The sequence below is a fragment of the Grammomys surdaster genome, unplaced genomic scaffold, assembly GCF_004785775.1.
Source record: "Grammomys surdaster isolate TR1022 unplaced genomic scaffold, NIH_TR_1.0 125429, whole genome shotgun sequence".
NCBI classification, from domain to species: domain Eukaryota; kingdom Metazoa; phylum Chordata; class Mammalia; order Rodentia; family Muridae; genus Grammomys; species Grammomys surdaster.
The window spans coordinates 1210232-1236893 of NW_021620296.1; the positions used below are offsets into that span (position 1 = coordinate 1210232).

The following is a 26662-nucleotide window of genomic DNA, read 5'->3' on the forward strand; positions in this document are numbered from 1 at the left end:
TACATATATATTAATTATTCAGAGGAAGGGTTTCATAAAGCCAGGGCTGAAAAGACAAGGCTGGCCCAAACTCTTGGTTTTTCTGCCTCGTCTCTTAAGTGCTGGGATGAAGGGCACTGGCTACCAGGCAGCAGTTCTGTCTGCCCTGTAACCTGTGGCCCAGGCTGGGAGCCCACCCACCTGTGGGGACGTCGGGGGCAGGGCTGCGGCAGGGCGTGGTGGGGCTAGGGGACAGGCTGTGAGTGGGCGATCCGGGGAGGCTCTCGCTGGAGGACAGAGAGTGTTGGAGGCCCGAGGAGAAGCTACGGCTGGTGTGGAGCACAGACGATGGCTTCGAGATCCTCTTAAACAGAGACTTCCGCCTGGGGACAGGCGTGGTGTCAGTGAGGGAGGCTGAGAAGGCTGGGGTGCGGGGCCTCCCTGCCTCCATGCTCACCGGTCCTGGGTCTCACGCCGGCGGCTGCGCTTGCTCCGGCGGGCCATGCGGCCCTTGGCCACGTTCTTCCGCGCAGGCCCCACCTTGATGGAGGTATTCTCCAGGGCTGTGGTGCGCAGGGAGATCTTGTTGCCACTCTGCAGAAGGAACACCAGTCACCCAAAAGTTTTGGGGGGGGGGGGCAAGACACCTGTCACTCAGGTCTGCTCAGCCCCGGGGCCCCGGGATGCACAGCGGGCACACGCTCAGGCCAGTGTCCACGTGTCTCACCTTCAGCAGCAGCTCCACCACGTCCATGTGCACCAGGCCCAAGACCGACTCCCCGTTTATGTGTGTGATGAGGTCCCCAGCGCGTAGTCCCGCCTCCTGTGCAGGGCTCCCGTCCTCCACGCTCTGTGGGTGGGCGCAGCACAGCTGGTCAGGTACTGCAGGCCACACCCCAACAGGCCTACGTATAACCCGAGTAAGCCACTGCATCTGTTTCCCCAGCTATGGAATAAGACAGGGCCCACTCGGGGATGGACAGCACGCTGGTTCCCACGGCCAGGTCCCACAGCTCACCCAGACCACGTGGTGCACCGTGTACACGTCGCTGTCGCCCATGTAGACACGAATCGCGCGCAGACTGAAGCCGTACTTCTTGCCCGAGCTGTGGATGACGATGGGGGGCCGCAGGCTTCCACACACTGGGGATGGGTCCCGGCTGGGCGAGGAGTCTCGAGAGGAGGGGTTGGAGGACAGCGAGCGGGGCGACAAGGGGCTCATGAGGGGGCCCCCGCTGCCATCGTCTGTGGAGGGTGGGAAGGACACTACGTGTGGGTCTCTAGTCTTCTCCTACGTGGCTACATGGCCCCCAACCTGGAGCTCGGTCTCATCGCCAGTTCTAAAAGCACCCCACTACCCACCACAGGGAAAAGTGACACATCACCTGCCGTGACGATGAGGGACAGGGCGGACACAGACGCTGACTTGGGCACTCGACCCCCGCTGCCACCAGGGGAGGCCCGGGGCTTCTCAGGGCCGGGGTCCCTTGAGCTTCCTAGGTGGCGGCCTCTGCCAGCATCCAGGGGCCGAGGAGTCGAGTGCCGGGCGCCTGTACTGTTACTTCGAAGGCGGGCATGGCTGAGGACAGCTGTGTCGGCTGAGGGGACAACTGGTGTGAGCTTGACACCTGTCCATCTCATCCAGGCACGCCCCTACCCCCCCCACCCCCAGCTATATGAAGCTAGAATGCAGGTTCAGTGTGCGTAAGGCCTGTCTACTCTCAGTTTGTGATCTCTGGAGAAACTTCTATTCCTGTTTCAACAGCCCCCCACTCCCGACTCACCTTGAGGGCCACTTACCAGAAAGGTTGCAGGGCTTGGGTGTCACTGGGGTGGTTGGGGGCGGGGGGTCAGGCTCTCCAAGAATGAAGACAGGCTTTTGGGGGTCAGCAGGTCCTGAACCTGCTCCCTCATCTTCAGAGGAGAAGGCAAATTTGGGCATCATGTCCAAGCTGACAGTGCTTTGGAGAGCAGGGCTGGGACCCCGGTCAGGCTGACAGGAAGATGACTGACAGGAGGAGGAGGGTGTCCAGGACCTCAGCCTGTTTGAGAGAGGAGACTATGTCACTCAGCCATACCTGCTTGCAGAACTACTCAGTGGAGAGGGATTTTAATCCGGCACCTTTGACTGGAACACCCACATGCCTTGGCATGCCCCTATATTCCCTCTGGCTGGAATACAGAACGCCCTTAGTACACACCTAAATCCCAAACAATGAAGGTAAAGTTAGTTTGTAGAAGGAAGCACCCATGCTTGGAAGTGATGTCTAAATGAGTGGCAGACAAAGTGAGGAATCAGAGAAAGATTTGACAAAATAGCACATGCCCTCAGGAGAACAGAGAGGAAAGGGAAGCTACTTGAGGGGCAGTGGAGAGAGAAGGAGGAGGCAGTGTGCAGTTTTCCTGGGACAGTTGTACAGACAGGTTGCAGAGAGAGAGAACAACTAAACACGGGTGAAGACAGAATGAGCCAAAGAATCAGAAGGAGCCAGAAGATTACAACGGATTGCCAGAATTAGTATGAGGCCAAGCAGAGCAATTCAGGAGGAAAGAGAGAGAGAGAGAGGTGGGGGGGGGGGGGGACAGTTTGAATCTGGCAGTGTGGAGAGGAGTTAGGGCAGGAACAGCTGAGTTGAATCAGCCAGCCAGAGTTCAGAAAGAACTAGAAAGGGTGAGCTTATTCAGCAGTAAGCCTCAGAGGCTGAAAACATTCTAGGTCTAGATAAGATTCAATGGAGGCTAGAAGCTTCCAGGACTTGGCCTAGGTTAGCAGAGGAGGCATAAGCCTCAGACACAACACTTACATCTAATGAATAAAAGTTACATTTACTCTTCAACCCTAAAAGCCCAGTTCCAGCTCCTACCCTCTAGCCAGCGTTGTTTCTATTGAGTCTGGAGCTTGAAGCAGGAATGGAGTTCATTAGCCAAGTGCATTCCTGGTAGGAAAGGCAGTGCTACAGAGCACAGCAGCCATTATGTCTTAGGAATACAGAGCCATAGGAGCAAGACTGTCTGGGACCGCATGCCTTTCACCCTTTTCTACTAGGCCACTGGGAAACTCCTTCTACATGAGAGTTTGTAATCTGGTTCTCCTTAACTCCTCAGCCCACCTACCGGAGGTCGATGCTCAGCCGGCGGCCACTGTCCCCTTCACTGTTGTGCCCCCAGCCTTCCTCTCGGTCCTCACTGAAGCTTCTTTCAGCAAAGGTAGGAGTGGGCTGGACAGCCAGGAACTCGGAACTACTGTAAACCTGTGAGGGTTTTGTTTTTTTAATGTCAGTAATAGGGGGAATGGTGACAAAGGTGACAAATGGTCACCCCAGCACCTAGGAGGCTGTGACAGGAGACCCTGTCTCAGAACACAAGACTAAACACACAGGTAGACAGACTCAGGAGCATGTTGCCGCAGGCCAGCTCACTTTGCTGAAGCGGTGGGAACACGAGGAGAACTGGGGGATCTCCGTGGAGGATTCCTCGTCATTCGTCTCGTCGTCCTCAGAGCCCAAGTGGCGGTACCGCTCAGAGCGAGCTGTAGGAGGGAAGCGGGAGGCTGGGGCAGCCAGGGACACCCAGAGCCCCAGGGCTGTGCTGCTCAGGTACAGGAGAATGGCCCAGCCAGGACAGGAACCTGAGCTGGAACCTGCTAGGCATCTGGGAACAGACTCTTGTACAACAAACCCAAACTCTGGTGGCCCCCACTGTATCCCCCAAAGCTGTGTGGTCACAGCAGGAATTCATGCACCTACAAGAAGTCTCAAGGCTGAAGTACATCCCATTTTACATAAGAGGAACAGACAGGGAGGACCCTAACATGCAAGGGTGCCACAGACAGGGATCATGGGCAGGAGACACTGCTCTGCATCCATAGGGTCCCCACTTACTGTCAAAGTAGCTGGTGTCGTCCTCAGCTTCAAGCTGCGGGACAAACTCTGCCTTGTGTCTCAGGAGCCCTGCCCAGTCCAGGGCCAGGAAGAAGGGGTGCTGTTTCACCTCATGGGTGCCTCCTGCAGACAGGCTGGCTGAGCTCTGCACGACCCCCCAACTCCCTGCATCCCTTCCCACTGAATGGAGCCAGGACAGACCCCAGAAATGTGGTCAAAAAATGGGGAGCACCAGACCCAACTACTTGCTTCAAAGTTTTATGCATGTTAACTCTTATAGACCCTTCAAACCCCAGCTCCCTCCTCCACACAGCCTGGTAAACAGGGTCCTGAGTGAAGCTGCCCCATGGACTTACCAGTCCCCAACCTGTCCATCGGGCTCTGGCGCAGAAGCCTGGTGATGAGATCCTGAGCATCGGGGGGAAGGGCCTCATCTCCCTCTGGCCACATAATCTCATCTGAAGTTGGAGGTGGGAGAAGCGACAGGATGCCCTTTCTAGTGCCTTCCTCCACAGCCCACCATGCGGTAGCACTGTGGTCAGCCCACCTCCCAGTCTCAGACCCTTTAAGACCCACCACTGACAACTTGTCCGAACAGCTCCTCAGGCGTGTCCCCGAAGAATGGCACACAGCCCACCAGGAACTCGTACAAGATGACGCCCATGGCCCACCAGTCTACCGGCTTCCCGTAGCCTTGGCGGAAGATCACCTCTGGTGCGATGTACTCAGGCGTCCCACATACCTACACAAATGGGGAAATGAGGCTGGCCTAGCCCAGGGGGAGTTGGGGCGGGTGGCTTCAGTCTTGCCCTTGGGTTGGGTCACACCTGCTTGTCCACAAACTCTCGGGCATCCTTCTCAATGTGACCTTCATACAGGTTGGTGGCCATGCTCATGAGACCGATCTTGGACAGGCCGAAGTCCGTCAGCTTGATGTGGCCGAGCGAGGTAATGAGCAGGCTGTGGGTGAGGTCAGGGCCCTCAGGCTGAGTGGGAAGGCCAGCGCCAGCGTGGTTGCTGACACTGGCTGAAGCTTCCCATATATACTGTTTTTGTTTCGTTTTGAGACACAGTCTCCCTAGGTAACCCATGTCAGTATGCACATGCTTTAAAAAAAAAAAAAAAAAAACCAACCCTTTTTGCTCAGGTAACCTAGGGTGGCCTCACGCTCTTTAGGTAACTTATCCTGGCTTAACCTGCCTCAGTCTCCAGAGTACTAGGATGACAGGAGTGTTCCACTATGTCCTGCTGTGACCTTTTTTATGCATATTGCAGATATATCCATTCCTTACAAATAAAGTCCCTGAAGCTCACTTTCTGTGTACACTGCTATTCACTCACTGGCCTCTCCTATTTTATACCTGGGCTACACAAAGAAATACCTATTTGTGACTACTGTGTATATCACAGAAATGAAGTGCCGAGATAAACAGCAGGTGTCAAATATCTGCTGAGCTGAGTGCAAACAGCACCAGGCTCGAAACACTTCAGCTCACATAGCCAAAGCCAGAGCCCCGCCCCCGAGTCCAAGCCACACCCCGACCACTCACTTGTCGGGTTTGAGATCTCGGTGCACGATGCCATAGTTGTGCAGATACTCCAGTGCCAGCACCGTCTCCGCAAAGTACATGCGTGCCATGTCCACGGAGAGTGGGCCCATGTTTTTCAGGAGCGTGGCGCAATCACCCCCTACACCGGGACTTGGATCAGGCCTGAGTCCCGCCCATGCTGCTGAGGTCAGCAAGGGGCAGGGACCCTGTCTAGAGGTTCTAGAGTTCTACACGGAGCTCTGCACACAGCTAGTGCCTAAGTGCATGCTCTTTCCCTTGCACAGCGGGCCACCATCCCAAGCCCTCCAGGGCCGCATCCATCCCTCTCTGGACCTCCTAGCTGTGCTCAGGGGTGGGAATGGGGGAGGGGGTTAGCAGCCTAGGGGCCGCACCTTCCACATATTCCATGACCATGCAGAGGTGGCGGCGCGTCTCAAAGGAGCAGAACATGCCGACCACAAAGGGGTTCTCAGCGAAGGTGAGGATGTCACGCTCCACAAACACCTGTTGGATCTGGTTGCGCAGAATCAAATTCTGCTTGTTGATCTTCTTGATGGCGAAGCGCTGCCGTGTATCCCTGTGGCGCACCAAGTAGACAGCCCTGTACACAGGAAGGGGGACGCTGAGCACCCATCAGTCCAAGCCCAAAGCTGCACCCAGCAGGGACCCAGGGCTCACCCATAGGCTCCATTGCTAATGAGCTTGATGGTCTCGAAGTCGCTCTCACACGGCTTCCTCCGAGACGGACCGCCCAGGCCTCGGCTCTGCAAGGGGAGAGCTCAGGGTCTGTCCACTGCAAAGCTGTCCCCAAGTCTAAGCTGCTGTCTCACTGGTGCTGCTACTTCCTCCTCTCGGTCCAAACTTGTCAAATCAGTATGTAAGTTTCTTAGGGTTTTTTTTTTTTCTTTTTTGAGCAGAGCCTGCTTCTCCCAGCAAACTTCTACACATCCTTCAAGACCCACTTTTTCAGTGCCCATTACAGCCCAGCCCAGCCCAGCTCTGGGATACTTCTATGATGGGGCAGTCCCACTGCAGCCACAGCCCCAAATCACACCACATGTTTATTCAGCATACTTCAGCAAACTCACCCCCTAATCCAACCACCCAGGAAAGGGTAACTCACCTCAGGGGATCCAGGAGCTGGGGGCTGGCCTTCATCAAGGTCATTCAGGGGCTGGATCTCTGTCAAAAAAGAAAGTTGTTTTTATTGTGTTTTTGTTTTGGTTTGGTTTTTTTTGGACAGGATTCACTATGTAGCCCAGCAGCAAGAACTATAGAATCTTCTAGGAAAGCCACGCCTCAGAGCTTTAGCTCTCAAGTGTTCTCTCCGAGGGATTGGCAGACAACAGCCCTTAGTGAGTCTCTGAGCGTTACCCATAGTGACAGGGGTCACTGTCTTAGAGCCTCAGAATGAGGCTGGGACTAGGAGGGAGAGGGAGAGGTAGCTCTGCCTCCTAGTCCAATTCAGAACTTCCCTGTTCTGGGTACCCCTCACCTTCCAGCGGGTCCTTTGCAAGGCCCAGCTGGCGGATGATGTAGCGGGGCAGATCGGTCTTCACGCCCTGGTCCTCGCGGGCCTGGCCTTCGGCTGCCTCTAGCAGATGGTAGAATTCTTCGGGGTCGAACTCCTGCGCAGGAGAGGCCGTGAGCCCAGAGCCCTCACCTGGTCCCCAGAGTCCCAGGACCCCTGCCTGCCGCTTACCAAGCACTCGAGCAGCCGCGCTGGCCTCGAGATGATGATGAGCAGCTTCCGGACCAGCTGCACGATGAAGCCCACCTCCGCGCTGTCTGACCGCTCATGAGCCTGCGGGCAAGCACACCTGACAGGGCCCGCCCACAGAAGAGGCCCCGCCCACACCCTGATACCGAACAGCCAAGGCTCTGCAGACCCTACCCCAAAAAGGTGCGTTCCCCAACACACCCCACCCCTGTAGGCGTGACCACCTGTCAGGCCCCGCCCTACGTACGTCCTGCAGCAGCCTCTCCAGCTTGTCCTGCATCTCCAGGAAATAGCGGGAGGTGATCAGAGCCTCGCCCGACTTGGCCAGGCAGTCCCGCGCCAGCTCCACGATCTGGTGGTGGATGAAGCCCAAGACACCGTCTGCCAGTGCCAGGCGGTCGTCAGGAGCAAACGTTGCCAGGAAGTCCTGCAGCCGGCCCTCCATCTGCGCAGTGGCCTGTGGGGAGAGCAGAGGTCAGTGGCAGGAGGGCGGGAGGTGGGGGGCGAGTAATGACAGAAGTGCATCAGAGGACCCCAGAAGTCAGAGAAGGCGGTTCAGCCGGGGGCGGGGCTACAGTCAGACAGGCAGAGGGGGTGAGATAGGAATAAAGGGTCGGACGGGGTAGCAGGTGGAGAGGGTCAGGGAAATGACTGACAGCAATGAAGAGGGCTGGGGTGGCCTCAGCAGAGGGTCTGATTCTGGTGACTGGCAGGGAACAGAGCCTTAGTGGTGAGCGGGGTTCTGGTAAGTGACCGGATGCAGGGCCTGGGTGGCAGACCATGCTAGCAGAGGGTGGCATCTGCAGGGCAGAGGGATCCGCAGCACACCTTGGGGAAGCGCTCCCGGTACACGTGGTTCATCATTACTATCTCGTTGTCGAAGGTTCCTGATGTGCGTCCAGGGCTGAAAGGGTGACATAGGAGGGTGAGGGTCACAGAGGAGGCCCGGGTGGGGTGGAGAGGTCCCAGCCCAAGTCTACCTGAGGCTGCGTGAGCGTGGGCGCAGGCGTGGAGAACGGCCTCCGTCCTCGTCCACCACACTCTCTGAGCTGCGGAAGTGTTTGGACAGGAAGCGCAGCTCGTCTGCTGTGGGCTGGAAGGGGAGCTGGTGGAGACGTTCCCGGGAGGACGAGCTTGACTGGAGCAAGGAGAAGGTTGGGGTCACGGCCCAGACCCAGCACCCTAGCATCCCGCAGGCCCACTGCAAACCCTCCCAGCCTAGAGTGGGAGCCCCACAAACCACAGCAGGGCGTGTCCACTCCAGTGCACCCCCCCCCCGTTCCACCTGCCCAGGCAGCTGTCAGTACCGATACGGTGGAGCTGGGTGTGTTGGTCCCATAGCCAGAGGACGGGAGGGAAGCAAGCGACCATCTTCTGCCGTCAGCCCTGGAGAGGGACAGGGACAGATGGAAAGACAGCTTGGCCCTGTGCTGGTGGGGACTTGTAGCAAGCTGTGTTGGCAGATTCCCACTCTGGATCAAGGCCCCACGTCCACTACCTCCAGGAAGCCCTCCCTGATAAGGTGCAGCCCAAGCCTTGGCCAGTCAGTTGTTGCTACTGGAAGATTCCAGTCCACAAACAACTCAGGGATACCCCACAGGGGCAGGGTTTAGCCTCCTGTCCCCACACACAGCCTTAATGCAGGGACTAAATCCCACTGCACTCAGTCCTTGGTGGAACTGAAGGCCCTGGGCACACCGTGTCAGTTCGTGGTTAGTGAACTAATGCAGCGGTTAGTGAGTTCCCGATTTAGTCACGCCGCAGCCCCTTCTTCCTTCCCAGAACTCTGAATTACCTGTCACCATGAGAGAGATGGCTGCGGAGGGCAGAAGCCGTAGGAGAGACCACCACCAGACAGGAAGGGGCCAAGGGAGGGGGACAAAAATGAATGAGGAACAGGTCTGGCCCTGTGAGGTTACTAGCCCTGTGCAAGGCCAGGCCACTCACCTCCGGGCAAAGGGGAAATTGATGGCTGCTGCTGCAGAGAAATTCCGAGGACTGTCCAAGGGGCTGTTACCTGCTGAGGGGAGGTGGGAAAACGGTCATCTTGGGTGGTGGCAGGACCCAGCCACCCACCTGGATCTCCCCCGCTCACCAGTTGGGACGGAGAGTGGTGACAGAGGTCTGGAGAGAGTGGGTGAGGGCGTCCCTACGACTAGGCTCTTACGGTTGCCACTGCGGCAGCTGTGGAAGGGACAGCAGGGTTAGAAGGCAAACCTGAGGGATAGGGGGACATGTGCCCAGTTGGGAATGAGCTATGGCTGCCTGCATGCTGGCCCAGACCAACCACGATGTCTCCATGGTGGGTCCTTTTAAGGGGTTCCTGAGACCCACTGGGAGTCACCTCTAGGCAAACATCCCTTCTTTTTGGTTTTTCGAGACAGGGTTTCTCTGTATAGTCCATGCTGTCCTAGAACTCACTCTGTAGACCAGGCTGGCCTCGAACTCAGAAATCCGCCTGCCTCTGCCTCCCAAGTGCTGGGATTAAAGGCATGTGCCACAAACATATCTAACATATCCCAAACATATCTTCTTATTCGTGAGACAGTCTCATATAGCACAGGCTGGCCTTGGGACAGACTCAGAGGTGACTCTCGACTCCTGATCTCCTAGGATGGGACACATGGGACACAACCTGTCTCAACGTTCCCTCTCCATCCTCGTTACCACCATGGGACACGGCGAGGTGGGAAAAAAAAACCCTTCCAGCCTTCTGGGGACACTGGCAGGTGACTAGGACACTCCGACTTCTTTCCCAACCCCTGGCCCTTCATTTTGCACCACGATCCCAGCCAGGCACATCCCAGGTACAACCGGATGTCTCGTGGAGAAGGCAGGAGATGCTCAGAGGCTGTGGTTGTAGGAAGCCAGCTCCACTCTCCCTCCCTGTCCCTGAAGCTGCTGTCCCCACCTTCCCAAGATCCTGCCAAAGAGCTAACGAATGTTTCAGCCTGCGGTATCACACCGCTTTAATCCAAAGTCTCTGAACTGGGGGCCAGTGTGGGCTACATACAAACCCATGTCCCTTTTGGCCGCCTGCCCCGATTCCCCAGCCCAGGTCTCTGGCCCCTTCTGCCCACCAGGCCCTGAGCTTCGCCTCCACCTTGGCAGAGTTGAAGGTACGGGGATCCTGCCCTCCTCCCCAGCCCCCTACAGTCACCCAGCAACAGCAGCCAGCGGCTCTGACTGAAGACAAGGAGAGCAGCCCACACAGCCCTCCACCAACGCAGCTCTGCAGAAGTGTCAGGGAGGGAGCGACAGGCGGGGCCCTAACGAGGCAGGGAGGGTTTCGGGAGATAGAGGGGCACAGTTTGCAAGCCAAGAAAGGAGGCATCACAGGCAGCAAAGGGCACAGGCAAGAGGGTGATAAAGCCTGTTTGGTGCTGTAGGAGCCTCTGTTTCTCCCAGAAGGACACCCAGAAGGTGTACAAAATCAACACACCCTGTGAAGCTGGCCGTGGGGGGACCTATGCTCTCAGAGCCTGCCTACAGGAGGCCACGCCCCCTGTCTTAGTCAGGACTTTTTTGTTGTTTTTTGTTTTTTGTTTTTCGAGACAGGGTTTCTCTGTGTAGTTCTGGCTGTCCTGGAACTCACTCTGTAGACCAGGCTGGCCTCGAACTCAGAAATCCGCCTGTCTCTGCCTCCCAAGTGCTGGAATCAAAGGCGTGCGCCACCACTGCCTGGCTAGTCAGGACTTCTATTCCTGCACAAAACATCATGACCAAGAAGCAAGTTGGGAGGGTTTATTCAGCTTACACTTCCACGCTGCTGTTCATCACTAAAGGAAGTCAGGACTGGAACTCAAGCAGGTCAGGAAGCAGGAGCTGATGCAGAGGCCATGGAGGGATGTTACTTACTGGCTTGCTTCCCCTGGCTTGCTCAGCTTGCTTTCTTATAGAAACCAAGACTACCAGCCCAGGGATGGCTCCACCAACAATGGGCCCCCCTTGATCACTAATTGAGAAAATGCCTTACAGCTGGATGTCATGGAGGCATTTCCTCAACTGAGGCTCCTTTCTGTGACAACTCTAGCTTGTGTCAAGTTGACACACAAACAGCCAGTACAGCCCAAGAGTCAGCTGAGCCACAGGTGTGGCCACAGTACAAACCAGCCTTGAGCTGGGGACCCACCATCTGTGCCTGCTCTCCGCACAGGGAAATCGGGTTACAGCTACCCGGAGTGGGAAGAATTGCCCCCTAGGCTGAGGTGTGGGTGCAGAAGCGGAACCCAAAGGGCCCTGCAGGACTTCCTGTCGCCCCCCTCTGCACACGACACACACTGGCAGCCACATCCTCTCCCTGCCCGGGCTGCCCCATGGTCCTGCACAGTAGCCAATGAGACTGGTTGGTTCCTCTCCCTTATGCTTACAGGCAAGACCTTGAAAACAACCACTGGACACCTCGGAGAATCCGGATCATCCCACTTGAGCACATATTAAATGCCAACTGCTTACACTGTTCCTTACTCTAAAAGGCTGGTAAGCCATGATGGGCACTGCACTATCTCAGGGCCCTTGCAACCCAGACTTTGCCTAACTATGCAAATCTAAATACAGAGAAACCCAAGCACAGAGAGGTTGAAGAACTGCCTGGGGTCACACAGCACGGTAAAAGCTATCATCCAATTAGAACCTGAGTGGACAGTTGCACCACCTCTCTTGGCCTCTGTGTCTTGCAGAGGAGGACCTGGGCCGAGGAGAAACCAGGCATGCCTTGGCTGCAGACCTGCCACCCACTCGTCAGCCTGGGCCATGAGTATTTGCATCTGCGCCAGCGTTTCCGCTGAGTGTTCAGGACAGACTGCTTCATTATTCCCAAATTCCTCACTTTGCGCGCCCCGAGTCCCGAGTTCAAATACCGGGCGTCCCATAGCTCGACCCAGCGCCCCAAGCCGCCCCTACCTTTTGGAACGCTGTAGCAGCGCACCCTTGGCCAGGCGGCTGCGGTGTCCGGGGGCCGCCACCGCGGTCCAGTAGCTGGGATCCGACATGCTGCCGCACTCCGCCTGCCCGGGCCTCGGCCAGATCGGCCAGATTCGGCCTGAGCCCGGCGGAGCGGCCCACTGGCCGCGAGCAACAAGGAGCGCGCGCGGTAGGAAGGAGGAAGCCTGGCTGGGAGCCCCGCCCAACCACGGGGCGGAGCCTGAGGGGGCGTGGCGTCATGATGGAGGAGGAAGAGGGGAGAGGCGTTGCTACAGCGCTAGGCGGGGCGTTGCTAGGGTCCCCAACTAAGGAGCTTTTGTTGCTCCAGCTCTGCCGGAAGCTCTGGGATGGAACGCAATTAGAACCCGCCTGTCCATGCCCAGCGTTGCCAGGGCCTTGAGGGACAGTGCGGGGCGTTGCTAGGGTCCTGAGCAGAGGGACGCGGCGTAGTGGACGTTGCTAGGGCTCTGAGACGAACGTGAGCGTTGCTATGCCCCCTAGCCGCACAGGCAGGGCTTTGCTAGGATTCTGAGCATAGGAGGCGGAGTTACCTGGCCGTTGCTAGGGCTCTGGGTAGCGAGGGCGGGGCGTTGCTATAGACCTCAGCAACACAGGCAGTAGATTACTAGAGCTCTAAGCAGCGGGAGAAGCATCCTGGGACGAGGGCGGGGCGTTGCTATGGACTTCAGCAGCCCTGGCAGGGTTTTGCTAGGGTTCTGAGCATTGGGGGGCGGGGTCATCTGGCCGTTGCTAGGGCTCTGCGCGGTGAGGGCGGGGCGTCGCTAGGGCCACATCAAGCGGGCGGGGCGTTGCTTTGGCCTTACCAGCGGAGGCGGGGCGTTGCTAGGGCCCGGGCGGCAGGGTCGGGCTTTGGGCGGTGCTAGTGCAGGCCGTGACGCGTCTGCCCTCTGACCCTGAGGTGTCAGCCCTGCCTGGCGCTGCCCCTTTCCTTCCCATCTGTATAATGTCTGCGATGAACGCGGCGTGCACGGCCACGAAAGCCATTACCAAAGGCGATAAGTCACATACACTACAAACCAAAAACGTCCTTCTCCCCCAGGTCCTAGGTAGCCAGTGGCAGACATTCTGACAGCACCCGGTTCCCTGGACCTTTAGACACTTCGGATCCGAGCCTTGCTTGGATTTGAAGCTCAGACTCTCTATTTGGTACGAGAAGATAACTGAGGAAACTGAGGCATAAGTGCCCAGGGCTTCCCCAACTCATCCTTCTCAAGTCACCCCAGACTCTGCCATGTTTCCTCTAGACTCTGTGACACGTCAGGCGTCCCCCACGCTGCTGGCTGGAGCACAAACCCATATCCAGTCATTTATTCACTTGATAAACATTTATTGAACACTTACAATTTGCCTGCCTCTGGGACATCTAGGGGTGACTTCAAGAGTGGTAGTCCTTGATCTCAGAGAAGGAGACAGATGAAGAATTTCAGAAAGAGGGATGTACCTCAGCTGGCAGAATGCTTGCCTGGCACAGAGGGCTCCACCCCAGCCCTCACCACACTTGGAGATGGTGACACACACATGTTGTCACAGGGCTTGATGGGTACAGCTAGGAACTTAAGGCCAGCCTGGATGCTATTTTTCTCTCAAGAAATAGGAAAGAAGGCCGGTAGGCAGGCAGGCAATATAATGACTTTAACCCTGAGAAAGAAGAGACTCAGTGAGGGCACAGGGAAAGGGTGCCACAGATGGGGAGGAGAGTGCTCACTGAGCTAGCCACACAGCAGCAGTAAGAATTGAGGCTCACTGAAAGTGCAACAGGGAGCCATGGGTGACATTAGAGCTCCTCCATGTCTGTCCTAGAAAGCAAAGAACGACCTTTGAGGGGCTGGGATAGAAGCTAAGCCTCCAGTGAGGGCAGCTGGTGCCGTGTGGGAACAAAAGTTGAGGAGCACATCATGGTAAGACCTGGAGAAAGTGAGTGGGCTAGAGCCCATGTTCTGAGTCCCTAGGACAGGCCCTGCAGCAGCCACGTGTGGCAAAAAGGATCATGACGGCTACTGGTGTCATGTCTGAGTCCTGACTCTGGGGACCCTAATGGTGATGGAGCCCCCAGGCTTCATACCCCTCCAGGAAGAGCCTTCCACCACCATTGTGCCTGGAAACACAACTTCACAACACACCCAATAGGCTTCCACCACCATTGTGTCTGGAAACACACCTCCTCAACACAGCCAATATGCAGCTGTTCCCTTACCCCCGACCACAGACCAGTGCCCTGGCAGCCCAGCTGGCTCATTTCCCACTATGAAGAACTGCGCTGTGCAAACTGTCCAGAGTGCCTGCCCAGCAAGGCTGAGCGCACAGGGCTCCCTGCTCACAGGCTCTCTGCCAAGGGGTTCTGGATGAAACCCTCTTGGAGCAGGGGTCTTAAAGTCACCTGTGGCTGGGCAGTGGTGGCGCACGCCTTTAATCCCAGCACTTGGGAGGCAGAGACAGGCAGATTTCTGAGGTCGAGGCCAGCCTGGTCTACAGAGTGAGTTCCAGGACAGCCAAGGCTACACAGAGAAACCCTGTCTTGAAAAACCAAAAAAAAAAAAAAAAAAGTCACCTGTGACTGGGTCTGGGGGCTTGGCTTTGTCTCTCTGCTGCTGCTTAAATGGCAAAGCCCTAGGTGTGTCTTTCTTTTTTTTTCTTGGTTTTTCAAGACAGTGTTTCTCTATGTAGCCCTGGGTGTCCTGGAACTCACTCTGTAGATCAGGCTGGTCTGGAACTCAGAAATCTGCCTGCCTCTGCCTCCCAAGTGCTGGGATTAAAGTCGTGCACCACCACTGCCCGGCCCTAGGTGTGTCTTAATCTGGCCTACCCATCCTGTCCCCAGCCCCCATACCCTGCATGCCCCAGATAAATATACATTCCCCCTGTGCCTGGCCTTCAAGGCCCTGGGCAGTCTCTGGCCTGTAAGGTCAAATCAAGATGGCCTTTGATCCTAAAGGACAACAGGGGTCCTCTACCTGCTTTCTATTCATCCATGGCAGAGCATCAAATAAGCACCTGCTGCATACTGGGCCCTGTCCTGAGCATGCAGTGTGAGCAGAGAGATTCAGGCCAAGCCTTTTAGGGCCTCTCAAAGTTGTGAAGGAAACAAACCCTCAAAAATGGCGCAGGAAGATGTTCTCACTCAGCACGATGTACTGCTTCCACCAACGCTGGGACCTGCTTACACTCCGAGGGATGTACCTCAGAGGACCTGTGCCGGCACCGATGGGGAGAGGCAGGTGGGTTGCACAAGATCTGGGACCATAAGGATTATGGGACACACAAGGACCTTTTTCTGATAGTGTGCGGGTCAGAGGGGCTCTTTCATATTGAGGTATAACTGGTTGCCAGACAAACCACATTCGCTCTGTTCCAGCACAGAGCGACAGTGAGGTTCTGTGGCTGCAGGTGAAGTGGCTCTGCTGCCCTCTGGTGGTGACTGTGGCTGCCTGGTAGGCTGGGCTCCAGTCCCCAACAGTGCCTCCATTTCCTCTAGGTACAACCTGTTCAGTCACCTGCAACCTCAACTTAGGGTCCCTCCCTTTCCTCTCACCTGCCCTCCCCTGGGTTGGAACCAAGGACTTAGAGATGTCCGACCTCACTCTGTCTCCTAGGATGTCCCTGGATCTCCTCCACCCACTCCTGAGGAAGTGTGGTAACAGCTGTGCCTACCTCCTACTGGGCAACCAGTTCCAGACAGACCAGGTTTCCTCCAGTTCTCCTAGTACCCCAAGACCTTATTCCCCTCAAAAGGTTGCCTCAGGACCTTTGCACATGCAGTCATCGCTTCAACCCCCAAGGGGTCAGCATTTGCATGTTGGCCACCTCCAGCCCACTGAGAGCCCTCGGAGGGAGATGTCTGTCATTCTTGTTCACAACTATGGACTTTTTACTCGGCACACTGGTTAGGTGCCTAGTAAGCATTTGCACAGTGAATGAAGGTAGCCCAATTGGGATTCACCATGGACTCCATAGTATTTTGTCTTCCCCATTCAAAACCTATGGAATGAGCCAAGCAGGTCATTCATATACTAAGGTGTAAGTGGCTCCCAGGTAAGTCAAGACTTGACTTTCACACGGGCAAGCCCCTGAAACCTGCCCCAGAGTCACAGAGGGTGGTGCTGACTCTCAGTAGGGTGTGGTGGCCAAGCCTGCCCCCAGACTTAGGGAATGACAACAGGTTTGTTTCTGAGCCTCAGTTCCCTCAGTAGGAAATATATGATCAGAGCAGAAATGGCTATTTTCGGTCTGGTGCAGCCCGTTGGTTTGTGTGTGACCACAGGAAGAGTTTCTGGCAGATCTCCGAGGTCAGCACCCAACAGGGCCCTGGGAATCCAGCACCTGTCTCGAGAAGTCCTTGGGCTCAAGTTCTGACCTGGGCTGGGACACCTGTCCAGCTCCAGCCTGCAGCTGGGTGTTGCTGCGGGTTGCGAAGCCAAGGAGGGGGTGACACTGAGACCTGGGGCGCCCAGGGGGTATGAAAGACCCGAGTGGAGGGTGCGCATGCGGGGCGGCGCCACTCACCTCCAGGGTTGCAGGCCCAGCGATGGGCTGCATGGGCTGCACGGGCTGCCGGGGCTCAACAGGCATGGGCTCTGGCTGCTGGGCGACAGACTGCAAGACAGAGGCGGGCGGTGACCCCGCGGCGACCCGGCGTGACCCCCGCGGATTCCCGGGGGTCGCACCGCGGTGCTCGGGCCTCCGTACTCACTCGAGCGTCAGCGCGGGGATCAGTAATTTCTCCCTGCGGGACTTCATGGCGGCGCCGCGGGAACCGACGCCCGGTGGCACCGGGCGCGAGCAGACGCGCTGGGACTATGGACAGAGGGACGCGCGCACCGGCGGCTGGCGGGGGCGGGGCCTCAGGGCGGGGCTACGGGTCACGAGGCGTGGTCAGGAGCAGGACAGACGGCGGACCGAGAGGCAGGACCGTAGGCAGTACTACCGTGATGAGGGGCAGGACTAAGGATGATGGGGCGTGGCTACAAGGTTCTGGGGGAGGGGCTATGGGTGTGGGCGGAGTTACGAGAGGGGCTACAGGTGAGGAGCCGGGTTTCTGGGGAGGGCCTGAGTAAGAAAGTGGGCGTGGGTTCTGGTGTGTAGAAGGTTATAGGATGAGGGGCGGAGCTCTGGGAGGTAAAGCGAGGCTGGGAGGCAGGGAGGAGACTCTGAAGAGGGCGGGACCTGGTACAACAGAGCTTGACGCGGCTGGTGGGGTAGGGCTCAAAAGTATACTATCGGCTGGGCGCTTGGAAGCAATTTGCAGGACCCCAGTCGCGCGGGGGTGGGATGGTGGGCGGGGCCTCTGAGTGTGTGTGTGGCCTCTGGACTGGCTCTACCGCCTGTGTGGGCGGTGCCACGTAAGAACTGCGCTGGAGGGCGGGAACAGAGGCGGAGCCTCGCGCGGTGGGGCGGGGCTGAACGCCCAGCTCTGGAGAGCGTGCGCGCTCCGCATAGAGAGACGCGCGCAATCCTGGGGAACGCAGTCCGGCGGACACTCAGCCGCCCGGCCACGCGCCGAAAAGGAAGGACACCTAGGTTCTGTGGACCGGGATCTCTCACCCGAGATCTCATTGTCGTGTCCCCTCCCAGCGTCGCGCCCCTACAGATCTGGTCCCCGACAGCCCGGGATCGAGTCACGTACAGCACGGGTGGCAGAGCTGGCAGCTCCCGGGGGACTCTGGCCCTGACTTTACCCTCGAGGTCGGTGCACTGCGCTCTTCCCGCCCCTCCTCCCCCCGCTCCTGGCCCCTCACATGCACTCAGGGTAAGGTCCGGCCCCGCCCCAGCCGTAGTGCACATGACTTTGTGGGGACTGAGACCCTGTTCTCAGAACCTGCGTTTCTTCCTCTACCTCGCCCAGTCCCCCCGCCCCCATTGCCAAAGCGGGTTCCACTCCTGGTCCCCCTGTCTGGAATTGTCTCCACTCTGACCGCTTCGCCGGCTTCCTCCTTCCCTGCCCGCCGCTGGTCCTCTCCAAGACCAAACCTAACCTCCTCCAAATGATCCCGGCGCCTCTTTCTATTTAATTTTCCCTGGGCACACACTTCACGTTTTGTGTTTCCCCGCCCCACTAAGAATCGGGGCTCCAGAGGGGTTGAACCATCTCTTTCCCCTGTTTCTCCAACGGGCGGGGCCCAGCGCTTCATGGATACTCAAAAAAAATACCGAGCTTGTCAGTCTCTGACTGAGATATGCTCAACTTTCAAAGATGGGACGTCCAAAGTTGTTTGCTCTCTGGAGCGAACAGGAGGTGAACCCCTCCCCCAGTCTTTGTTCATCCATCTGTAAACCCGGGACGCACCGAACAAAATGTTCTTTGAGCTCCAGAGCTCCCCAGATGATGACAGCATCACGGATTCTGCTGGCGGGCGCCAAAAGGAATCGAGTCTCTGTCATGCAAGCCCATTCCAATGTACTTGGGTTAAAAATTAATAGTTCATAACCGTCCCCCAGTGCTGAGAATCAAATATTTTTCTACATTTATTTATTTAGTGAAAGAGGTCTGTCCCTGCACACACACAGAAGTCTGCAGACAACTTTTGGGGCCACCTATGCATCCAGAGCATGACAGCAAATTGCCTTCACCCACTGAGCCTCCTCTCGAGCCTATGGCCTTCGAATCTTTGACCAAGCCTTCCACACTGGAGTCATGCCCCCAAATATTGTCCCCCCCCTTTTTCTGTGACAGGATCTTATGCAGCCCAGGCTGGCCTGGAACTGTCAATCTTTCTACCTCAGCTTCCTGGGTGCTGCTAGGATCACAGGCACAACCCCAAACTGTGCTTTGGCTGGATCTCAAGATGAGAAGTGTCTTATATTTTGTTTTGTTTTAAGATTTATTTATATGTGTCTGAAGATTGTTGCTTCAGACATACCAGAAGAGGGCATCAGATCCCATTAAAGATGGTTGTGAGCCACCATGTGGTTGCTGGGAATTGAACTCAGGACCTCTGGAAGAGCAGCCAGTGCTCTTAACTGCTGAGCCGTCTCTCCAGCCCCGGGAAGTGTTGGGGGGGTGGGGGCAGAAGGAGATTTTGGTGAGAGGCTCAGTGGTTAAAGCGATTCCTGCTCATGGTGAAGGGTCAGAGTTCAGGTTCACAGAACCCTCGACAGCAGCCCACCTGTGACACCAGCCTTGGAAGCCAGAGACAAGGGCCCTCCAGAGCAAGCTGCTGGATTCTGGGTTTGATTGAGGTATCCTGCCTCAAAGGATGGCACAAAGAGAAAAAGAGAAGGCAATGTCGTTGTATTAATCATTGAATACATTACTCACCCGCGGCCCCGTCGTGGAAGGCTTAGCTCCTTCTGAAATGAGACAAAGACAGAGGGGTCACCCTAGGAAGTGTTCCACCCACTGCACCCCAGTGTCGCTGTGCCCCACCTGGCCACGGCCTCTTTCCTGCTTACACACAGCCTCAGGGTCCTTGCACCAACTGCGGCCTCCCATGATGCTCAGTAGCTTAGTCCTCACTGTCACCTGCAGTATTCCCACCAGGCTCCCAGGCTGCCTGACCCTGCTAGTGGGAAGGGGGTGTGAATACATATATAAGTGGGGCTAAGTGGGAAAGGGGGCTGCTAAACCTGACCACCTGAGTTCGATCCTCAGGACTCACATGATGGACGGAGGGAGCCATCTCCTGCAAGTGGTTGAGGGTGTGTGCTCACACACAAGATTAATGAATAAATGTAATAAAATAATGAAAGTTAAAGAAGAAATGAAGGCAGGTACAGTGGCTCAAACGTGCTCCACAGGGCAAGAGCATCTTCATTCCAGCTTGGGTTTCGGAAGGAGTCTTGCCTCAAGTAATAATAACACAAAACAAACACAGAGCTTCTGTACTAGGACTAGTGGGACACACCTGTCACCTCAGCACCCCCCAATTTAGTTCTCCAGATCCCAGGAGCCTATGAAGTTGAGGGATCTGGTCCGGGGTGGGGACACTTAGATTTACCCTTTCAGAACACAAAAAAATTGGTCTGTACCAATTCTGGCTGCCCGTCCTATATAAAAGGAGAAAGAAACCCCTGGCCTTGGGCTCCACCGCCTCCCCAGAGTCCCTTCTGATCATGTGATTACTCGTGTTGTTTTTGTCTATGTGCTTGTGTGCACACACACATTGTGTCATGGCACATGTGACAACTTGCAGTGTGGATCCCAGGGAGAGACAGACACCAGCTTCCTGGCAGGCAGCTTGACTGGCTGGGCCATGTCTCTAACATGAGAGACAGGCTCTGTCTATGTAGCCCAGGGTGGCTTGCAACTCATAGTGATTCTCCTGCCTCAGCTTCTCAGCTACTGCTGACAGGCTTGCACCGCCACCTGCTTTTTCAGGGAGATTTTTTTTTCCTCTTAGTTTTGAGAAAGCTGTGTTAGAAACTCTTAACTCCCAGACCCCTGGGAAGGCCTTGCAATTGCTTTAGAAACCCCTTGCCTCAGTGTCCAAATCTGCGATGTAGGTTTAACCTAAGGAAAGCCGTGCTAATGACCAGGGCGCATTACTTTTGGCCACTGTGGCCCCAGCTACTGTTCAGCCCAGCAGCAAATTAAACAGAAACGAACCATGGTGTGTCTCACTGACTCAGCATCTACTGTACAGGCTCGGAAACTGAGGCACAGAGACAGAGCGGGATCATTGGGAAATGGACTCTCCAGACGCCCCCAGCTCAACAGGCACGCTCATTGGGGCGGCCACTTTGGGGACACGGACTATTTTTACAGTGGTGGGTTCCAGACTACCCACGTCCCTAGGCGGGTGTTTGTCATGGCAACCAGTGGCGTCATCTGTCCGCACAGCCAATTGGAGGGGGGCGGAACTGCCAGGTACTGGACCACTTGGCTGGCAAAGGGGGAAGAGATGGACCCCTGCTGTGCTCGGATTTCCCTTAGGGTCTCCTCTCAGCCTTGTCCACTCATGGGGGCGGGGCGTCTTTACACCAGCTCCCCCGACTACCAAGCCAGAAAGAAACAGAAATTGAACTCGAGGGTTCAGCCTAGGATTCCACCATCCTGGCCGTTTTCTAGGGATCTGGCGGTCCTGCTGTGTGGCGTCCGCCGACTGGCCTAACTTCTCTGTGCCTGAGTTAACTCATTTAGAAAGCAGCAGGGTCCATAGGGCCCAGCGCCCGCATCGTCAGCGAAGACGAGAAGTTTAAACGCGTTCCCAAGATACAAAAGGACTCCAGGCGGCAGGAGGGGGGGAGGGGCGTGCCAGGCCCGGAAAGCTCCCCGGAAGTGGGCCCGCGACGTCCCCGCGCCATCTGCTTCCGCGGCCTCCTCTACAGCTGCTCCTGTGGCAACTCCCACACGGACGCCCAGCTACTGGCTGTTATTTATTTTTCTTAGGGCTCCTCTCTGCAATGCAGACTGGTGGCCTGGAACTCGCCATCCTCCTGTCTCAGCCTACAGAGTGCTGGGATCACAGGCGGACGGCCTGGCCCTCTTGGTCCTCTGGGACTGCTATTTTGTTGTTGTTGTTGATGATGATGAGACAGAGTCTGTGTCGCTGTCTGTCTCTTCCCTCCCTCCTTCCTTTCTCCCCTCCACCCGCTCTGCCCAGGCTACCCTTGACCTCCTGATCCTCGCTCTCCACTTCCTGAATGCTAGACCGATGGAGGCGTATGTGCTGCTGGGGACGAGCCCAAGGGCTCCATGCATGCGAGGCAAACACTCAGCCACAAGCACTCTGCCCACTGAGCCAACTGCAGCTGCCCTTTACTTGTGTTTAGGGATCCCTCATGGATTGGGGTGCCGTCCCCCAGCATCCATCACCAGCCTATAGAGCATGCAGTTTGGAGGAACGGGACATTATGGTGGAGCCTCACTCCGGAGGGACTTGTGGCACCCAGGCACGGGAGCCAGGGCTCCCGAGGTCAGGGCAGCAGCTGTACACGGTGGCATGCCGGCGCTGAGGTGGGCTGCCCATTTTATAACTGAGAAGACTGTGGGTTCCAACAGCGCCTGTGCTGTGAGCCGCTTGGGCTCCACCGGGAACCCAGATTCCACCCTCAGGGCTTATCTGAATAGTGGGGCTTTTGTTTTTTAAGCACAACCTCACTCTGCAGCCCCACTAGCCCACCGAACTTGAAGCAATCCTCCTGCCTCAGCTTCCCAACTACTGTGATAATAGGTATGCACCATCACCATTAGCAAAAATCCCAGCTCAAGGGCTTCCTGGAGGAGGTGGCTAAATAGATCTGGGGGGGGGGCACTCATTCTCAAATGCACCATTCTACAGCATGGGAGAACACTGCCTGCCTTCCAGCTACCCTGGAGGCTGAAGTGGGCGAGCCTGGCCTACACATTGAGCTTGAGCTCAAGTTGGCATCAGCTGTCCGCCCAGCACACACACCCTGGGGCCGCATCCCCTCAGCCAGTAGGCCATCCTGATGTTGCTCAGGAGGAGGAGAGAAGAAAATTAGGAGTTCGAGGCCAATCTTGGCTACCAGAGGTGCTGCCTCCAGCACTTAGGAGCAGAGCCTACACCTCCAGGATCAGCCTCCAAGGACTCCGACTGGCTGGCACAGGTAGCCTGGTCTTTGATTGGCTGAGGCTCTTAACCTGTTAAATGAGTCAGAGATAGCTCAAAAAGCATGGCTTTGACTAGGTTTTTTTTTTTTTTTTTGGTTTTTCGAGACAGGGTTTCTCTGTATAGCCCGGGCTGTCCTGGAACTCACTCTGTAGACCAGGCTGGCCTCGAACTCAGAAATCCGCCTGCCTCTGCCTCCCGAGTGCTGGGATTAAAGGCGTGCGCCACCACCGCCCGGCCTTGACTAGGTTTTAAGGGCAGCAAATGGTGTGAACTTCTGCTAGTGCCCAGCTTGTTTTCTTATGTTTAATTACAGAGGGCACCACCTTGCAGTCCAAGCTAGCACAGAGCTGTGTATGTAGCCCAGGCTGGAACTTGCAGTTATAGACAAGGACCAGGCCGGCTCTAGAAGAGGGCTTTAACGTTATCCTATTCTGGTCTATATTCCAGTGGCCTCTAAGCCTTCTTGTCTCCTGTTTCCAGGTCTTCCCTCCGGATTTCCGATTACCTTGCATCGAAGTTTAGGTTTATGTTTTCCCTTCTTTGTTTTCTTTTCTTCCCCCCCCCCCCCAGGAGACAGGGTTTCTCTACAAGACTGTCCTGGAACTCATTCTGAAGATCAGGCTGGCCTCGACCTCAAGAGATCCACTTGCCTCTGCCTTTGAGTGCTGGGATTAAAAGCATGCGCCATCACCACCCGTCTTTCTTTTTTCTTTTTTTTATTTACTTGTGTGTCTATTTACTATATGTGTGTGCCCACGTGCCTCAGCGCATGTGTGCATCTCAGAGGACAAATTGTGGAAATCAACTCTCTCCCTCCACCATGTTGATTCTGGAGAGTAATTAAACTCAGGTTGTGAGACTTGGTTGCAAACGCCTTTACCCTTAGAGCCTTCTCGCCAGCTCCCAAAATTTCGCTTCTTCAAAACTTCACCATTATCTTTCGCAACCAGCTCCAACTGAAAAATGTTTTTTTTTTTTTCTGGATGTTTTTGTTATTTGGATTTTTCAAGACGAGTCTTGCAGAGCCTATACTGACTTTGAACTCCCAGACCCTGCTGCCTCTGCCGCCCAAGTGCTGAGCTTCCACGGCTGGTTTAAGGCTTTAGTTCCCCTTACAAACAACACCCAGCCGTGGCCTCCGGACCTTTGCACTTGCTGAGCCCGCTCCTCCCATCCTCCACTCCCGGCAGCCGACCTATGGCCGTCTGACCCTGAGAACCGCTATACTTCGGGACTCAGTTTCCCCGCGTGTAACGTGGGATCTGTCATCTGAAAATATTTACCACCCATGTGGAACAGGTCGCGCTTGTTGACGTCAGCCGCGCCCCCATTCACTCACCCGGAGGCGGTGTCTCTATTTTAAGAGGCCGAGGGCGGGCTCGCATCTAACTGGGGCCCCCGGCGACACCCGCCGCGCACCAGCCCCGCCCCCACTCCCGCCTTCCCGCCAGGGTCTCCGCTCGGCGGCTTCTTCGGGGAGGGGGGGACTCGCCCCACTGCCCCTGTCTAAACAGCTTTACTTAATCTTCACTTCCCCAAATTCCTCCGCCCTGCGTCCGCCTCCCGCGGCCGGTGCCACCCTGCGCGGTCAGCTCTAAGCCAGTTGAGGTTTTGCACACTGTAGATGCAGGGCAGATGTTAGCTACGAGGATCCCCGCGGCAAAGCTGTTGGGAGCTTAGGTGTGCGGTCCCAGTCTTGGAACGAAGCAGGCAAACACCTCTATGAGTTCTTCAGGTGTTACGATAGAGAAACTGAGATCCAGAGAAGCCAGAGGCTTCGTCTCCAGAATCCCACAACCCGGGAGTGCCCTGGACTTGCATTTTGATCTCCCTACACCCACTTTCTTACTTCTCGGAGGCGCAACGCTAAATCGAGAAACTGAGGCTCGGAGAAGGCATCACTATCACACACCCTGCAGGTCTTTCGTGATCACACAGGTCTGTGTTCCTGCAGAGATGGAATCTCAGCCGGACAGCTTCCTTAGGCGAGACCCTTGGTTTGCTCATCTTTGGAAGGAACCGGAGGCAGGGGACTAGCTGCTAGAGGCGACCCTGGCAGGCGGCGGGGTTGTGTGGAGCTCCGCGCCCTCTGGCTGGTGTGATACGGGAACTCTCGAGTTCCTTCTCCCCATGCCAGAGCCCAGCCTCCGTTTCCAGTTTCCCCATCTAATAGAGATCACCTCCCTTCCCATCGTGCGCAAACCGTTCTGGACAGCAGATGGGCAGAGGGCACGATCTGATGCTTCCCGCCTTCTTCACTCCCTGCCTCAGTTTCCCGGCCCGGAAGGCTCCGTCCGCGCTCCCACCCGCACCCCGCCTCACCTGGAGCCCGCGGCGCCGCAGGAGGCTCGGCTCGTCCATCGCTGAGTGTCCCCGCGGCCGGCCCCGCCTACAGTCCCGCCCCAGTCCACAGGCCCCGCCCCCAAACACCATTGGTCCTATCGGTCAGCTGACGCCCGGCCCGTCCCGCCCCTCCGGCCCGGAGCTTTTCGCAACGCTGCCAGCGGAGGTACCAAGAGGTTCTGAGCGAGCTTGAGGTCACACACAGCAAGACGGTCGCGACGCTCACCTGGATACAAAACTGAAGAAATTGCCCAACTCTATCTTTAAGGAAAAGTTGGGTTTTAAAAATATTTTACTAATTTTTAGAATTCTTTTGGACCGTGTCTCATGTAGCCCCATGATCCAGCTGGATATGACTCTGAACTTCTGATCTTCCTGCTCCCACCTCAAGTGCTGGAGTGACAAGTGCCGCCACGACTGATTTTACCTGATGCTGGGCTCGAACTAGTGCAGGGCTCCATGCATGCCTGGCCAGTGTGCTGGCAGCTCTACGTCGTGGTTTCTGCGTTGCTAGGCAAAGCACTTAGTCACCCACTACCACTGAGACCTCTTTCCAACCCAACTATACGGATTTTAAAAAGCTGTGTGGAGTGGAGCCGGCCGTGCTAGTGCTTACATCCCAGCACGAGAGGAGGCGGAGCCGATCTCCTTAGGTCATCCTCGGCTACATAGAGATTTGCAGGCAAGCCTGAGCTATATGAGACCTTGTCTCAAGACAAATAAGGGGTTTTAATACACTCGTCACCACCACCTAATCCTAAGATACACCCCCTCCAAAGAACCCCATCCTCACCAGCGAGCTCTCTTGTGCCCCGGCCCGTGGCAGCCCCACTCTTTCTCCTTAGATTTAACTGAGCTGACCCTTCCACGGTTTTTTTGTTTGTTTGTTTGTTTGTTTGTTTTAAAAAAACCCACCTTGTTAGGTTGTCATGTGTGCCTTCCTTTTTAATGGATGAGTAGTATTCCCCTACTGGTTTACCCATGGGTAGCCATTGGCCACTTCATTTTGTAGCTACCCTGGGGTAGCTGCAATGACTGTCCCAGAACGAGGACTATGTCTTTATTGGCATGTTTCCATCTTCTTGGATGAATACCTGCAAGTGGACGCCCCAGGGCCATATGGCAGCTGTGTGCTTTCAAGGACAAGGAAGTGCCAGTTGGTTTCCCAAAGCGCCTGCCCGCCAAACAGATGTCAACAAAGTGACTAATTCTGTGGGACACGCAGGCTGGAGTCTGGCTGAAAACCCATGTGCAAAGTCTACTCAAACTGCATGCAGTGTTTGCTCTCCCTAGGGAACAGAGCTTGCGGGCTGGAGCCTGACAGCTCGGAGGACCAGGGTTCCTGTCCTCTTCTGAGCAATTCTCCTGCCTTGGTCAGGCAGCAGGATCAGGTGTTCAGGAGTCTGCCCGAGGTACATGAGACAACTTAAGAATAAAGACATAAATGCCTTTGAACAATATAGCTGAACGATTTTCTAAATGTTTTTATGGGGTTGTAGCGAAGGCTCAATAGTTAGCGCATCAGTGGCTCTTACAGAGACCAAGGTCCCAGCGCCCACATGGTGGCTCACAATTGTCTGTAACAATTGTCTGTTCCAGGGGATCTGGCGCCCTCTTCTGGCAGCCACCATGCACACATGTGGTGCACAGACATACATGCAGGCAACCACCACACACACTAAATGAGAGTAAAATCTTAGCCAGGCAGTGGTGGCCCAAGCCTTTGATCCCAGCACT

At 56.1% G+C, this 26662-nt stretch overlaps 1 protein-coding gene across 7 annotated transcripts in view; it reads right to left on the reverse strand.

Moving 5' to 3' along the window:
- The window catches only part of Mast3 (microtubule associated serine/threonine kinase 3), a 27531-nt gene extending 2565 nt beyond the window's left edge, over window positions 1-24966 (reverse strand). Inside the window, exons 1-27 of one of the 7 annotated variants that reach the window (XM_028786062.1) lie at window positions 24905-24966; window positions 19327-19358; window positions 9226-9314; window positions 9078-9147; window positions 8926-8946; window positions 8438-8516; window positions 8111-8268; window positions 7959-8034; window positions 7378-7587; window positions 7113-7214; window positions 6906-7038; window positions 6534-6592; window positions 6089-6174; window positions 5803-6011; window positions 5411-5549; window positions 4688-4820; window positions 4437-4602; window positions 4217-4318; window positions 3861-3983; window positions 3399-3508; window positions 3094-3230; window positions 1780-2021; window positions 1365-1577; window positions 998-1224; window positions 707-829; window positions 437-573; window positions 181-362 (exon numbers count right to left, since the gene is read on the reverse strand). In XM_028786062.1, coding sequence (XP_028641895.1) covers window positions 181-362; window positions 437-573; window positions 707-829; window positions 998-1224; window positions 1365-1577; window positions 1780-2021; window positions 3094-3230; window positions 3399-3508; window positions 3861-3983; window positions 4217-4318; window positions 4437-4602; window positions 4688-4820; window positions 5411-5549; window positions 5803-6011; window positions 6089-6174; window positions 6534-6592; window positions 6906-7038; window positions 7113-7214; window positions 7378-7587; window positions 7959-8034; window positions 8111-8268; window positions 8438-8516; window positions 8926-8946; window positions 9078-9147; window positions 9226-9314; window positions 19327-19358; window positions 24905-24943 — 3397 coding nt within the window. In that variant the 5' untranslated portion in view covers window positions 24944-24966. Of the gene's footprint in view, window positions 1-180; window positions 363-436; window positions 574-706; window positions 830-997; window positions 1225-1364; window positions 1578-1779; window positions 2022-3093; window positions 3231-3398; window positions 3509-3860; window positions 3984-4216; window positions 4319-4436; window positions 4603-4687; window positions 4821-5410; window positions 5550-5802; window positions 6012-6088; window positions 6175-6533; window positions 6593-6905; window positions 7039-7112; window positions 7215-7377; window positions 7588-7958; window positions 8035-8110; window positions 8269-8437; window positions 8517-8925; window positions 8947-9077; window positions 9151-9225; window positions 9315-12032; window positions 12239-16574; window positions 16665-16761; window positions 16809-19326; window positions 19359-24904 lie in introns of those variants that run through there. The other 6 variants (XM_028786061.1, XM_028786060.1, XM_028786059.1 and 3 more) reach the window with 6 other exon arrangements.
- Between the last annotated feature and the right edge of the window lie 1696 nt (window positions 24967-26662).